At 49.6% G+C, this 16,349-nt stretch overlaps 1 protein-coding gene across 1 annotated transcript in view; it reads left to right on the forward strand.

Annotated features, from left to right (window-relative positions):
• Nucleotides 1-16,349, forward strand: part of EZH1 (enhancer of zeste 1 polycomb repressive complex 2 subunit) — a 206,709-nt gene that overhangs the window by 19,481 nt on the left and 170,879 nt on the right. The window contains 1 exon segment of the mRNA XM_030221225.1: nt 6,149-6,275. Coding sequence (XP_030077085.1) covers nt 6,149-6,275 — 127 coding nt within the window.

Raw genomic sequence — 16,349 nt, forward strand, 5'->3', positions numbered from 1 at the left:
GAGGAACAGAAATTTATATTGGAGACATCACGGTGTGGCCTGCACAAATAGGATGAGAGCTGATGTGGAGGATCAGGATTAGGATTGATGTCCCCAGCGGAGTGCAGGAGGTTTCAGAGAGTACGGAGGAGAAGTATGACAACAGTGACGAAGGTGAGATGTACTCAGAATGGAGATGTTTGCATGGAAGGAAGGAAATGTTGAAGGTTGAGAGCTGTGAAGAAGGAAGAAGACAAAAGAGATGGTGAGGTGATGAAAGCAGGGGGTGGGCAATGTGTTCCTGCAGTGTACAGTGGTTTCAGATGGAGAAACAGATTAGGAAGGGACAGTACCAAGAAGAGAAAGTGTACTGGAGCCATAAGTAGAAACTTGGAGAAAATACAAAAAGTATAGAGAAAATGCACCTGGAGCGAATGCCCTGGGAGGATCAGGGTGGACCTTGGAGTCACCCTGGAGAAGGCTGTGAGGATATGCAGATGGGCTGCAAGTCCTCCACAGTACCTAGAAGGCAGCTGGTGGGAGCGCTGGGCACCTTGAGCGAAGGCCCTGAGTGGATCGGAGTGGACCTGCAAGTCACCCCGGAGAAGGCTATGAGGATATGCAGATGAGCTGCAAGTCCTGCACAGCACCTGCAAGGCAGCTGGAGTGAGAGCTGGGCATCTCCCAGCTAAGGAAAGGCTTACCAGAGGTTAGGCCGAAGCCAGCATTCCTCCCCCTGAGGGTCACCTGATCTTAGCCAAAAGGCACTTGGAAGCCATGGGCACCTGGAGCGAAGGCCCTGAGTGGATCAGAGTAGACCTGGAAGTCGCCCCAGAGAAGGATGTGAGGATATGCAGATGAGTTGCAAGTCCTCCACAGCACCTGGAAGGCAGCTTGTGGGAGAGCTGGGCACCTCCCAGCCATGGAAAGGCTTACCAGAGGTTAGGCCAAAGCCAGCATCCCTCCCCTTCAGGGTTACCTGATCTTAGCCAAAAGGCACCTGGAAGCCCTGATCACCTGGAGCAAAAAGGCACTGGGAGGATCAGCGTGGACCTGGGAGTCACTTCAGAGAAGGCTGTGAGGATGGGATGTAAGACCTCCACAGCACCAGGTTTTCACAGATTCTAGCCTCCACAGCAGAGATTGAGGGAGACCAACATAGACGACATTACAGTAATCAAGCCTGGCAATAGTTAAGGTGAACAGTAATGCAATTTGTGATGAGGAGTCTAAGAACGAGCAGATGGTATAAAATTGCCTAAGGGCATGAAAACATGACCACCAGCCTATTGATCTGGGGATCAAAATGTTAGGCCACTGTTAGTGATAACCCCTAGGCACCGAAAGTGTGAAACTGACGTAAGAGGATTCCCACAGTGATGCTAGACTGGGAGTAGGATGATTTGTGTTTGAGCAGTTTAGTATAAGATTATTAGATAGCTGTTGTAAAATCTTGGAAAGTGATAGGCTGAGATAACAGGAGCTAAGGGATCAGTGGATGTCGTCTAATCAGTGGATCAGCTAAGGATGTCATCTGCATAAAAGTAAGCTGAAAGTCCTAAATCTAGTATCAGCAAAGCAAGTGGACATAGGAAAATGTTAGATAATAAAGGTGCAAAAACAACCACAAAAGTGGAGAAACTGGATCCACTACGAGGGGGAGCACAGAAACAGAGGAGTAGCGTGATCAACGGACGCTTCCAAAGAAACCAAGGAGATGAAAAATAAGGAATAAAAATGTTCTTTAATAGTAGAAGATAAGACTCGAGGACAGCACCTTGTTTCGGTGAGAAACGCCTCCCTCAGGAGTCTCCTGCACCTCTCCTGATCTGTCAGCTTCTCCTCTCTTACTATAAGTATTCATTAAGATCAAAGGTGGTTTTCCAAACTCTTTCATACATCTATTTTATAAAGACTGGCAGCTGGAACTCGACCAGAGCTCGAGTTAGAGCAAGAGAACATCCGGTGGCAGGCGAGATATCCCACCTCTTCCTCTTTGGTCAGCACGGCATGCAGTTGCTCCAATAATTCTCGCATGCGGGTACCTGGACGCGATACGGTTCATTTGGGGGTTGAAGCGCGATCCGGAGACTGAGCTGTATTGCTGAGTGATGATCACTGAGAAGACTAGCAATGATTGTCTCAGTACTGTGGCCTTGTCTAAACCCGGATTGTCGGAGGTGCAGGACATGAGTGTCCTCAAATCTCAAAACCTGTGTGAAAATCACCTTTTCTGCTAGTTTAGATACAAATGAAAGATTAGGATTAGGGTGGAAATTAGAATCCAAGTTTCTTTTTTTTCTTTTTTTTTTTTTAATGGGATGGATGATAGCTTTTTTTCAAACATTGGGACAAACCCCTGTACTGAGACTGTTATTGATCATAGAAAGTATTAAAGTGAGCGAACCATGACGAGAGATTTTGTTCCAGGCAGTCATCATAAGATTAAGAGGACAAGTGGTTAAACAAGAAGACTGAACTAGCTTTGTCAACTGAGTTAGGAAAAGAAGACTAAAGTTAGAAAGCAAGGAATTGAAACCTGGAGACGAGATGGAAGGAGAGTATGTCTAATATGGGGAGTAATTGAATTGTTGCAATTTTCTGAAGGAAATATTGGCAAAATCTGTAAATGGATAGCATCACTAGGTGAGGCCTCAGCCTTTGAGGTAGTTAATGTCAAGACAACTGAAAATTATTTTTAGGTTTATTAGATACATTTTTAATCAATTCTGTGGTTAATATTTCCATTTTTCTAGCTTAATTGAATTATAGTAAGAAGGACATTCAACTTTGTTAAAATAACGTAGTAGATGATGGCAGATAAAGACCTGTATGGTCGTAAGAAGAACAATCAACTTTGTAACATCTATATATATATAAAAGGCAAGACCAGCGTTCCGAAGCCTCCAGCCGGAAGTGTGAAGCGCCAGAGATATCCGGTTTCCCCATGAGTGAAGGAAAACAGCACAGCACGAAATCCCTCTCTCTGTAACAGTGAAGGACTCAGAGGGGGAGGGGAGAGAGATGCCCTCACTCTCTCTGTAACACAGAACAGCAGGAAACTTAACACTGAAGGACTGGACTCCAAGGGGGGAGGGGGAGGGAGATAGGGCAGAGGGCAGGGACACACACTCCCACATGCACACTCTGAAGAAAACCTTGCTAGCCCCCGTTTCATTTGCATCAGAAACGGGGCTTTTTTACTAGTAACATAGTAAATGATGGCAGATAAAGACCAGCGAGAGAACTCATTGCATAAAGTATGATGTGAACTACATTGTGTACTTGATTATGATTTGTTCTTGTCATTTTCAGGGCATAGACCGTAGAAGTCTGCCTAGCACTGACTTTGCTTCCCAATTACTGGTGTAGCCATCTAATCAAAGCTTTTTTGATTCTACGTCTTCTATACAGTTTCCTTCATGTTTATCCCATGCACTTTTTAAAATTTTTTTTATTTTTGTTACATTTGTACCCCGCGCTTTCCCACTCATGGCAGGCTCAATGCGGCAGGCAATGGAGGGTTAAGTGACTTGCCCAGAGTCACAAGGAGCTGCCTGTGCTGGGAATCGAACTCAGTTCCCCAGGACCAAAGTCCACCACCCTAACCACTAGGCCACTCCTCCACTCTGTTACTGTTTTCATTTCCACCACCTCTCGTGGGAGGGCATTTCAGGTATCTACCACCGTCTCTGTGAAAAAGTACTTCCTGCCATTATTCCTGAGTCCCCCCATCCATCCCCCTCATAATCTCAATTCATGTCCTGTAAAAAAGATTTGTAGATTTATAACCTTTCAAATATTTGATTGTCTGTATCATATCACCTCTGTCTCTCCTTTCCTCCAGAGTACACATGTTCAGTTCCTCAATTCTCTCCTCATACATCTTCTGACGCAAATTCCTTATCATTTTCGTCGCTTTTCTCTGAACTGCTTCAAGTCGTCTGATGTTCTTAGCAAGATACAGCCTCCAAAACTGAGCATAGTACTCCAAATGGGGCCTCACCAACGACTTGTACAGGGGCATCAACACCTCCTTTCTTCTGCTGGTTATATCCCTCTCTATTCAGCTTAGCATCCTTCTGGGTGTGGCCACCACCTTGTCGCATTGTTTCATCACCTTGAGATCCTTGAACATTACCCTGAGGTCCCTCTCCTGAGCCATGATTATCAATCTCTCTCCTCCTATCTGGTACATCTCCTTTGGATTTCTGCACCCCAAGTGCATCTCTCTGCACTTCTTGGCATTAACTTTTAACTCTCAGGAAAACAGCGAAGATGAAGAAATATGCAGATGATGCTCCAAAGGGTCTAAAAATGTATTGTTCAACAATCAAGACAGCTGTGTTTCAGCCAAATAGGTCTGCCTCAGGAGTCTCTTGTGGTTATTTGACTGAAACACGGCTATGTCGAGCCTTGATTGTTCAACAATAAATTTTTAGACCCTTTGGAGCATCGTCTGCATATTTCTTTGATTCATCTTTGCTGTTTTCCTGAGTGTTTTCAAGTCTGCAGGGACCCTGTTTCTTCTGTGTGTACATCGACATTAAATTATAACTGCCAGCCCTTTGACCATTCTTCTAATTTTTGGAGATATCTTATCTTCATGTCATCTGCAAAAAGGTAAACTTTTCCCTCTAACCCTTCAGCAATGTCTCTCACAAATATATTAAACAGAATCAGCCCCAGTACTGAATTCTGAGGCACTCCATTACTCACCTTTCTTTCCTCCGAGTGAATTACATATACTACCACCCTTTGTTGCCTGTCAGTCAACCAGTTTCCAATCCAGTTCACCACTTTGGGTCCTAAGTTCAGCCCTCTGAATTTAAAGTGTCTTCTGTGAGGAGCCATATCAAAGGCTTTGTTGAAATCCAAGTAGATTACATCTAGTGCATATCCTGTATTAATTTCTTCGGTCACCCAGTCAAAAAAATCAATCAGATATGTTTGGCATGATTTTCCTTTGGCAAAGTCATGTTGCATCAGATCCTGCAACCAATGGGATTCTAGAAAGTTAACTATCTTTTTTTTTTCAGCATTATTTTTTCCTTCCACCTACTTGAGGCTTACTGGCCTATAGTTTCCTACTTCTTCCCTGTTTCTGTTTTTGTGAAGAGGGACCACATTCATTCGTTTCTAATCCCATGAAACCGCTCCTTGGGATTGGTGACGAGTGGAGAGGTTTGTATTGAGAGAGTGACGTTTCTGTGGGACATTTCCTCCATAGCTATTCAGAATAGCGCATGTGACGTCGTGAAAGACGAAGACCTTTGTGAAACCAAGGTTGAAATAGTATATGCTTGTGATTAACAGAAGAGTATTCAGGGGCATGTTGATCAAGTTAATCAGAGAACGGAATTCCAGATAGTAACCTGATCAGTATTGAGGGGGAATTAATAGAGGATCAAGTGAAGTAATATTCCTTGAATTAAAAAGTGTAGGAGCTGTTTTAGGGAAAGAATTAGAGCAATGAAGATCAAAGGAAGTAAGGACATGATTTGACTGTGGTATAGGTGTGGGATTTAGATTTGATAACACTATGGAAGGGCAGAAACCTCCAGAAGAATTAGGTCCAAGGTGTGACTGACATGAGTTAGGAAAGAAACAGGTTGGTAAAGATCAGAGAACAGAGACAGGTTATCTTGTGGCTGAGGGTTGTCAAGATGGAAAGACAACCAGGCCTCCTTCCCTACTTGATTGTCGACAAGAGGGAAAAAAAATAAGTAGTTGGGGGTTGGGGGGGCAATGAAAAAGAAGTAAACAGAACTTGTTAAGAGCATAACAGATCACGGTCACCCTAAGGAATTCGCCCAAGCTTTTTGTGCGTTCTCCATTGGTGTGCATCCATGGTGCATGCCACTGTGGCACGAAAGCCAGCTTTTTGGGTACACAGCAAGAATAATCTGAATATTTTTACACAGGTTTTCAATCTGGCACTTATATGGATAGTGTCACTGAAAATACATGCAACTTAATGTTTAAGTTAGATGTTTAAAGTTGAACGGATAGTGTCACTGAAAATACATGCAACTTAATGTTTAAGTTAGATGTTTAAAGTTGAACAGCAGCTGTGCCACTGAAAATTGTATATATTTTCGGTGAGTAATAATATAGGAGTTTCAAAACTGCTCAGAGTGGGAGCTTTCTCTTATTTCTTTCTGTTTAGTAGCAGCACAGTGGATATGCCAAATCCTCCGACTACAAGGAGCATGATTTGCTGGAAAAAGAGAGTCAAATCAGAATACATGCGTGTTCGGCAGCTCAGGAGACTTCAAGCCAGCCTTGGAGCAAAGGTAGAAAAGTTCCTACATGGTTTTTGATAACCTTATATTTCCTCCCTTCTAGCTTAATGCATCATAATACATTGTCTTCAAACTGAGAATTCTGAGCTCTATTAGAACAAGGAGAAGGCACATCTATCTAAATAGTCTTTGAATTTCCTGTTTGACCTCAGTTTAACTTTCTGGTTGTAGTTGTTCAGCTTCTTTTGTTTAATTTGTGTTTCCATACCTGCTTGTTTCCTATACAATGGATGTATTTTATTATGAGCTGTTCTTAGGCACTTAGTTGTGTCATCTGTCCTAGTGTCTTCATTATGTTTGCCTAAAAGGATAAACACTTCATTTCCAGTAGTTTAATTTGAAAAAGTGATTATTATGAGTAAGCTGTGTATCTATTAGAAGCAGACAGAGGAGCAATTTTTTAAAACTCCCTGCAGAACTCTTCGCTAGGTGTCCCATTTGAAAATGAGTCAGCCCCAAACCTGGTTTTCAGGATACCTACAGTAAATATTCATGAGAGAATTTGCAAATCTCGCTCGTGAATTTTCATTGTGGATATCCTGAAAACCTGACTGGCTGGGATACCTCCAGGATCAGGTTTGGGAATCACTGCACTGCAGTACACGTGGAGTTCCATAGCTTACATCCCAATTCAGTGTGCTATTCCTTAGCATCCCTCCGGACTGGCCCAGCCCAGAATACCAAGGTTGGCGGCGTCGACATCGACTTCGAGGGAAGCATCGATGTCGGGAGCAGAGGTAATGGCTGCTGAACGACCTATTTGCGCTGGGAGCAGTGAGGCATCGAGTGGGTCTCCACCTGCCTCGAGGCCTCCTGTTATGCAGGCTCGTCGGACCCGGCCCCGAGGAGGCGTGAGGATTCCACGTCCTCATCGGTACCAAGGAGTCTCGATGACAGACATCGAGCGAAGGCGAAGAAGCACCGTCATTGTTCTCCTTCGACACACGGTGCCGGGAGCTCCAGGGCGTCGAGAGGATCGACACTCGAGAAGCGTTGGCACCGAGAGGATCACTCCCCCTCTATTCAGGAGGTGCCGATGCGTTGATCTTTTGGCAGCCCGGTACCTGCTCCCAAGCCTCGACAGATTCTGCCACCCGCTTCTTTTCCGACCCCGCAGCCTTGTCTGACGGCAGCTCTCGATGAGCGCAACAGGGCCCTGCTTCCAGAGCTTCTGGAAGGATTGCTGCACTAGTCTGTTTCAGTGTTGGGGTGCTTGCGCCTTCCGTACCATTTGCTGCATCGGCATCTGGCCCTTCGCCTGTGGTGAGGTCCCCGACCTCGGTGCCGCCTGCCACCCAGGTCAACTCCCCTTCGACGTTGGTGGAGAAAGCTTCGCCGGAGTCCAGGCGGGCGTCGACTTCTCGGCACCGCCATCAAGGATATCGTTCCTCAGCATCGAGGCAGGCTCAGTTTTGGACTGCTCTGAGGGATGTCTTGTCCGATACTGAAGATGAGCGTTCGTGGGAGGAAGAGGAGGATCCCAGGTACTTCTGACAAGTCCTGTGGAATTCCCTTTGAACCTTCCCCTCCACTAGAAAGGAGACTTTCTCCACCGGAGAGTCTATCCTTTACCTCGTTTGTCCGAGAAATGGCTGCGGCTATTCCCTTCCCTATGGAGGTTGAGGATGAGCACAGGGCAGAGATGCTTCAGGTCCTGGATTATCCTTCTCCGCCTAGAGGCTGCAACGGCTCCTTTGCATAATGTACTGAAGGAAGTCCTTATGCGGAACTTGTTGTTCCCTCTGTCTAATCCCGTGATCCCGAAAAGACTGGATCCCAATATCGGATCCACGGGGAACCTGGATTGATGAGGTCTTAGCTACCTCACAATTCCATGGTGGTGGACTCCGCTCTCAAAAGAGCCAAGAGCACTAGGGACTATGCCTCGGCACCCCCAGGCAGAGAATCTAGAACCTTGGACTCTTTTGGGAGGAATGCATATCAGGCCGGTATGCTCGCTGCCAAAATCCAAACATACCAGCTCTTCACGAGCATCCACTTGCGGAACTTGGTGAGGCAACTGTCTAGCTTGGTTGATGCACTCTCTCCGGAGCAGGCCGAGCCTTTTCGCCAGGTGGTCAGGCAGCAGAAGGCGTGTCGGAAATTCCTGGCCAGGGGTACATTCAACACTTTTGATGTAGCATCCAGGATCGCTGCCTAAGGTATAGTGATGCGCAGACTCTCATGGCTGCGTGTCTCTGACCTGGATCATTCGGTCCAGCAGTGGATGGCGGATGTTCCTTGCCAGGGGGGATGTCACACTAGTGAGGAGAAGTGAGCCCTTGGGCCACTGCCGAGGAGCAGCAGCGGCAGGCAAATCACCCAAACAGGAGGCAAGGCAGACCACAGACAGACGGGCACAGGCCGGACTGGAGCAGAAGCAGGAGAATAGTCTATGAATCACGCAGTCTCTTACCAGCAGGCAGCAAAGCAGCAGGGAAACCAGGAATCACACAGAGTCTGTAGGCTGGTGGCAATCAATAGTATATCAGGAATCAAGCAGAGTCTTGGGCAGACGGCAGACAGTAGAACAAACCAGGAAGCAAGCAGAGTCTTGGGCAGGCAGCAGACTGTAGAACAAACCAGGAAGCAAGCAGAGTCTTGGGCAGGCAGCAGATCGTAGAACAAACCAGGAAGCAAGCAGAGTCTTGGGCAGACAGTAGAATAAACCAGGAAACCAGCAAGGTCAAAAACAGGCAAAACAAGCTTTCAGGGCAGGAATCGCAACAGACCAACAAGGACAAGAACAGGACTGAAGACCTCTGTTGCCAAGGCAAAGTCTGAAAGTTCCCAGTGCTTAATAAAGGCTACATACAAGGGAGTTCACCAGGTAAGGGTGCTGCTAAGTTCCAAAAATCCAAAGTCAGTCTGGAAGGCTGGAAGATCCGGACCGGACCGGCATGACTTCTGGAACATGGGAAACAGCAAACAGACAGTCCATCGCAGCCATCAGGTCTGACCACCAGGTGGCGAGATGAATGAGAGCATGAAACAGGGGCACAACCGTGACAGGGGATAACCTTTTTGGTGAGAAAGTAGAGGATCTAGTTGACCAGATCAAGAAGCACAATGATGCTATGGATTCTCTCTCCCGCTGGGAGTCTTCTGCTACTACCTCATCTAGGAGGTTTTTTGGAGGGAAGAGGAGTGCTCCCTATTCCTATGCTAGGCGTAGGTACACTCCTGCTTCTCGGCAGCCTTCCCAGCACGCTTGTTCTTGTCAACAGCATGTGCCTAACGCCACTGCGGCTCCCCAGCAAAAGCAAGGGACGAGCTTTTGACTGGCTCCAGTTCAGCATAGCCTCAGTAAACGTGTCCGTACCGGACGACTTGCTGGTTGGGGTGAGGTTAATGTTTTTTCACTAAAGGTGGCATCTTATAACCTCCGACCGGTGGGTTCTTCAAATTGTCCGGTTAGGATACACCCTTCAATCTGGACTCCAAGCCTCCAAATTGCCCACCAGGAGCTCAGTCCTACAGCTCCCAGCACAAGCAGGTACTTGCAGAGGAACTCTCTGCCCTTCTAAAGGCCCAAGCGGTCGAACCTGTTCCACCAGGGGAAGAAGGGCTGGGATTCTATTCCAGGTACTTCCTTGTGCAAAAGAAAACAGGGGGGATACGTCCCATTCTAGATCTAAGGGCCCTGAACAAATTTCTAGTCTGAGAAAAGTTCAGGATGGTTTCCCTAGGCACCCTTCTTCCCATGATTCAGGAAAACGATTAGCTATTCTCTCTGGACTTAAAGGATGCTTACACACACATCTCGATACTTCCAGCTCACATGAAATATCTTCAATTTTGGCTGGGAAGACAACACTTTCAGTACCGTGTACTGCCTTTTGGCCTGGCGTCTGCACCCAGAGTGTTTACCAAATGCCTAGCTGTAGTCACAGCGTCGCAGCACAGACTGGGAGTGCATGTGTTTCCTTATCTCGATGATTGGCTGGTGAAGAGCATCTCGAAGGAAGGTGCTCTGGAGTCCATACGAATGACTATTCGGGTGCTAGGGCTACTGGGGTTTGTCATAAATTATCCCAAGTCCCATCTCACCCCAGTCCAAAAATTGGAATTCATTGGAGCTCTGTTGAACACTCAGACAGCTCGAGCTTATCTTCCCGAGGCAAGGGCGGACAACCTTCTGTCCCTGGTGTCCATGGTTCGAGCGTCTCAGCAGGTCACGGCTTTGCAGATGTTGAGACTTCTGGGGTACATGGCCTCCACAGTTCATGTCGCACCCATGGGACGTCTAAATATAAGATCAGTTCAATGGACCCTAGCTTCCCAGTGGTTTCAAGTTGTGGGGGATCTAGAGGATGTAATCCAACTGGCCACCGGCTTTCGGAATTTTCTTCAGTGGTGGACGATTTGATCCAATTTGACCATGGGACAACCATTCCAGGTTCCTCAGCCACGAAAATGCTGATGACGAATGCATCTCTCCTGGGGTGGGGAGCTCATGTAGATGGGCTCCACAGGGAGCTTGGTCCTTTAAGGAAAGAGGTCTGCAGATCAACCTTCTGGAATGAAGAGCGATCTGAAACGCTCTAAAGGCTTTCAGAGATTGGCTGTCCAACCAAGTAATCTTAATTCAGACAGACAATCAGGTTGCCTTGTTTTACACCAACAAGCAGGGGGGGCACCGGATCTCGCCCTCTGTGTCAGGAAGCCGTCCAGATGTGGCTTTGGGCTCACCGTCAAGGCATGTTTCTCCAAGCAACTTATCTGGCAGGCGTGAGCAACAGTCTGGCTGACAGGTTGAGCAGGATAATGCAACCTCACGAGTTGTCACTGAACATGGGCGTAGTCCGCAAGATCTTCCGAGCGTGGGGCACCCCATCGGTGGTTGTTTTTGCCACTCAGATCAATCACAAGGTCCCTCATTTCTGTTCTAGACTTCAGTCCCACGACAGACCAGCGTCAGATGCCTTTCTCCTACATTGGGGGACAGGCTTTCTGTACGCATATAAGACTTTGCTGAAGCTCAAGCAAGACTGCGGAATCATGATCCTGATTGCACCCTTCTGATTGCATCAGATTTGGTTCCCTCTTCTTCTGGAGTTGTCCTCCAAAGAACCGTGGAGATTGGAGTGTTTTCCAGCCCTCATCACTCAGAACGAGGGGTCGCTTCTACATCCCAACCTCCAGTCTCTGGCTCTCACGGCCTGGATGTTGACAGCTTAGAATTTGCCTCCTTGGGTCTTTTAGAGGGTGTCTCCCAAGTCTTGCTTGCTTCCAGAAAAGATTCCACGAAGAAGTGTTATTCTTTCAAATGGAGGAGATTTGCCGTCTGGTGTGACAGCAAGGCCCTAGATCCTATTTCTCGTCTTACACGGACCCTGCTTGAATACCTTTTACACTTATCAGAGTCTGGTCTCAAAACCAACTCAGTAAGGGTTCATCTTAGTGCGATTAGGGTAAGCCTATCTCTGGACAACTTTTAGTTGTTCGCTTCATGAGAGATTTGCTATTGTCAAACCTCCACCTTTGTCATGGGATCTCAACGTTGTTCTCACTCAGCTGATGAAAACTCCTTTTGAGCCACTGAATTCCTGCCATCTGAAGTACTTGACCTGGAAGGTCGTTTTCTTGATGGCTGTTACTTCAGCTCGTAGGGTCAATGAGCTTCAGGCCTTAGTAGTACATGCATCTTATATGAAATTTCATCACAGCAGAGTAGTCCTCCGCACGCACCCTAAGTTTCTGCCAAAAAGGTGGTGTTGGAGTTATATCTGAACCAGTCAATTGTCTTGCCAACATTCTTTCCACGTCCTCATACCCGCCCTGGCGAAAGCAGTTTGCACACCTTGGACTGCAAGAGAGCATTGGCGTTTTACGTGGAGCGGACGAAGCCCTTTAGACAGTCCGCCCAGTTGTTTGTTTCTTTCGATCCCAACAGGAGGGGAGTCGCCATCGGAAAATACACAATCTCCAATTGGCTAGCAGATTGCATTTCCTTCACTTATGCCCAAGCTGGGCTGACTCTGGATGGCCATGTCACGGCTCACAATGTTAGAGCCATGGTGGCGTCAGTGGCTCACTTGAAGTCAGCCTTCATTGAGGAGATTTGCAAGGCTGCAACGTGGTCATCAATCCACACATTCACATCTCACTACTGCCTTGAGCAGGATACCTGACGCGACAGTCGGTTTGGGCAGTCGGTGTTGCAGAATCTGAGTCCAGGTTGAACTCTCAGTTAGTTGTTTATGATTTGAGGTCAATCGATGTTATGTCCTCGCCGTTGCGAGGCCCAGTTGACCAATGTTCATTGTTTTTAGTGAGCCTGGTTGCTAGGGATACCCCACATGTGAGAACAAGCAGCCTGCTTGTCCTCGGAGAAAGCGAAGATACATACCTGTAGCAGGTATTCTCCGAGGACAAGCAGGCTGCTTGTTCTCACTGATGGGTGACGTCCACGGCAGCCCCTCCAATCGGAATCTTCACTAGCAAAGTCCTTTGCTAGCCCTCGCGCGCCCGCGCGCACCGCGCATGCGCGGCCGTCTTCCCGCCCGAAACCGGCTCGAGCCGGCCAGTCTTCTTTCGTCCGCACTCGGTACGGTTGTGTTTTCGCCGTGTCGAGCCCCGGAAAGTCGACCTCGCGCGTCCTTTTTTCTTCGACGTGTTTTTTCTTCGGAAAATCTTTACAATTTGTTCGGGAAGTGCTCCGGAAGCCCCCTCGGGTTTCGTTTTGCCCCTTCCCGTATTTTCAGACTTTGCCCCAGTAAGTTTTCTTTCGTCGTCGGGGTAGGCCTCTTTTCGGCCTCGGTCGAGATTTTTCTCCCTCAAAGTTTTGGTGCTCACTTTCGTCATTTCGGATTTTGATTTCGCCGGCGTGATTTTTCCGCCCATGACATCGAAGCCTTCCAGCGGCTTCAAGAAGTGCACCCAGTGCGCCCGGGTAATCTCGCTCACTGACAGGCACGCGTCGTGTCTTCAGTGTCTGGGGGCCGAGCACCGCCCTCAGGCCTGTAGTCTGTGTTCCCTTTTGCAAAGGCGGACTCAGGTAGCGAGATTGGCCCAGTGGAACGTTTTGTTCTCGGGCTCTTCGTCGGCATCGGCACCGGGGGTATCGTGTGCATCGGCGTCTTCAGCGTCCAGAGCTTCATCCTCGGCAGCCAGTGCATCGAGTGCATCGAGGCATCGGACCTCTGCATTGGCGCCGAGACATCGGATAGCTGCATCGACGTCGGTGGTACCGGGACCTCGTCTGCTGATGTCGTCGGACGGTGGTGCATCGTCTGGAGTGCAGGTGAGGGCTGTCCATTCCCCTGCTGGTGGCGGTGAGCCTTCGGGTGGGTCTCCCCCTACCCTGAGGGCTCCTGCGGTACAGCCCCCCCGAGACCGACCTCCTTCGGCCTCGGCCCCGAGGAAGCGACGGCTGGATTCTACGTCCTCCTCGTCGGTACCGGGAAGCTCCGGTGACATGCTTCGTTCCAAGAAGTCGAAGAAGCATCGTCACCGGTCCCCTTCCCGTGTCGGTACCGAGAGCTCTGGGTCGCCGAGGGAGTCGGCACCCAGCAGGCATCGGCACCGAGAGGACCGCTCACCCTCTGTTCAGGAGGTGTCGATGCGCTCCACTCTGGACAGCCCGGAACAGCCTCCACGCCCGGAACAGGTTCTGACGTCGACGCCTGCATCGACTTCCATGCCTTTCTCTGCAGCCACTCTGAACGAGAGCCTCCGGGCCGTCCTCCCAGAGATTCTGGGAGAGCTGTTGCGCCCTACCCCTCCGGTACCGGTGGTGCTTGCGCCACCGGTACTGTCGAGCGTGGCGCCAGCAGGTCCATCGCCCGAGGTGAGGTCTCCGGCGTCGGTGCCGCGTGCGGTGCCGGCTGCCGTCGCCTCCCAGGAAGGCTCCCCGACTACGTCGGCGGAGGGAGCTTCGCCGATGCGGGCGAGGGAGTCTACCTCTCGACGCCCCCATCGTGGACGTGGCTCCACAGAGTCGAGTCGGGCAAGGTTGCAGACACAGGTCCGTGAACTTGTGTCTGACACCGAGGGTGAGGCCTCGTGGGAAGAGGAAGAAGACCCCAGATATTTCTCTGACGAGGAGTCTGAGGGTCTTCCTTCCGATCCCACTCCCTCTCCTGAAAGACAGCTTTCTCCTCCTGAGAGTCTGTCTTTCGCTTCCTTTGTCCGGGAGATGTCTGCGGCCATCCCCTTCCCGGTGGTTGTGGAGGATGAGCCCAGGGCTGAAATGTTTGAGCTCCTGGACTATCCTTCTCCACCTAAGGAAGCGTCCACTGTTCCCCTGCACCATGTCCTCAAAAAGACATTGCTGGCGAACTGGACCAAGCCTTTAACTAATCCCCACATCCCCAAGAAGATCGAGTCCCAGTACCGGATCCATGGGGACCCAGATCTGATGCGCACCCAGTTGCCTCATGATTCTGGAGTTGTGGATCTGGCCTTAAAGAAGGCTAAGAGTTCTAGGGAGCATGCTTCGGCGCCCCCGGGCAAGGACTCTAGAACCTTAGACTCCTTTGGGAGGAAGGCCTACCATTCTTCTATGCTCGTGGCCAAAATTCAGTCTTACCAGCTCTACACGAGCATACACATGCGGAACAATGTGCGGCAGTTGGCGGGCTTGGTTGATGCTCTCCCCCCTGAGCAAGCCAAGCCTTTTCAGGAGGTGGTCAGGCAGCTGAAGGCGTGCAGAAAATTCCTGGCCAGAGGGGTGTATGACACCTTTGATGTTGCGTCCAGGGCCGCTGCTCAAGGTGTGGTGATGCGCAGGCTCTCATGGCTGCGTGCCTCCGACCTGGAGAATAGAATCCAGCAGCGGATTGCGGACTCGCCTTGCTGTGCGGATAATATTTTTGGAGAGAAAGTCGAACAGGTGGTAGAGCAGCTCCACCAGCGGGACACCGCATTCGACAAGTTCTCCCGCCGGCAGCCTTCAGCTTCTACCTCTACAGGTAGACGATTTTTCGGGGGAAGGAAGACTGTTCCCTACTCTTCTGGCAAGCGTAGGTACAATCCTCCTTCTCGACAGCCTGCGGCCCAGGCTAAGCCCCAGCGCGCTCGCTCTCGTCAGCAGCGTGCGACTCAGCAAGGCCCCTCGGCTCCCCAGCAAAAGCAAGGGGCGAGCTTTTGACTGGCTCCAGCAGAGCATAGCCGCCATCCAAGTGTCAGTGCCGGGCGACCTGCCAGTCGGAGGGAGGTTGAAAGCTTTTCACCAAAGGTGGCCTCTCATAACCTCCGATCAGTGGGTTCTCCAAATAGTCCGGCAAGGATACACCCTCAATTTGGCCTCCAAACCTCCAAATTGTCCACCGGGAGCTCAGTCTTACAGCTTCCAGCACAAGCAGGTACTTGCAGAGGAACTCTCCGCCCTTCTCAGCGCCAATGCGGTCGAGCCCGTGCCATCCGGGCAAGAAGGGCTGGGATTCTATTCCAGGTACTTCCTTGTGGAAAAGAAAACAGGGGGGATGCGTCCCATCCTAGACCTAAGGGCCCTGAACAAATATCTGGTCAAGGAAAAGTTCAGGATGCTTTCCCTGGGCACCCTACTTCCCATGATTCAGGAAAACGATTGGCTATGCTCTCTGGACTTGAAGGATGCCTACACACACATCCCGATACTGCCAGCTCACAGACAGTATCTGCGATTTCAGCTGGGCACACGTCACTTCCAGTACTGTGTGCTACCCTTTGGGCTCGCCTCTGCGCCCAGGGTGTTCACAAAGTGCTTGGCTGTAGTAGCAGCAGCACTTCGCAGGCTGGGGGTGCACGTGTTCCCATATCTCGACGATTGGCTGGTGAAGAACACGTCCGAGGCAGGAGCCCTGCAGTCCATGCAGATGACTATTCGCCTCCTGGAGCTACTGGGGTTTGTGATAAATTACCCAAAGGCCCATCTTCTCCCAGCGCAGAGACTCGAATTCATAGGAGCTCTGCTGGATTCTCGGACGGCTCGCGCCTATCTCCCAGAGGCGAGGGCCAACAACTTGTTGTCCCTCGTCTCGCGGGTGCGAGCGTCCCAGCAGATCACAGCTCGGCAGATGTTGAGATTACTGGGCCACATGGCCTCCACAGTTCATGTGACTCCCATGGCCCGCCTTCACA

This window comes from Microcaecilia unicolor, chromosome 12 (assembly GCF_901765095.1).
Source record: "Microcaecilia unicolor chromosome 12, aMicUni1.1, whole genome shotgun sequence".
Lineage (NCBI taxonomy): Eukaryota > Metazoa > Chordata > Amphibia > Gymnophiona > Siphonopidae > Microcaecilia > Microcaecilia unicolor.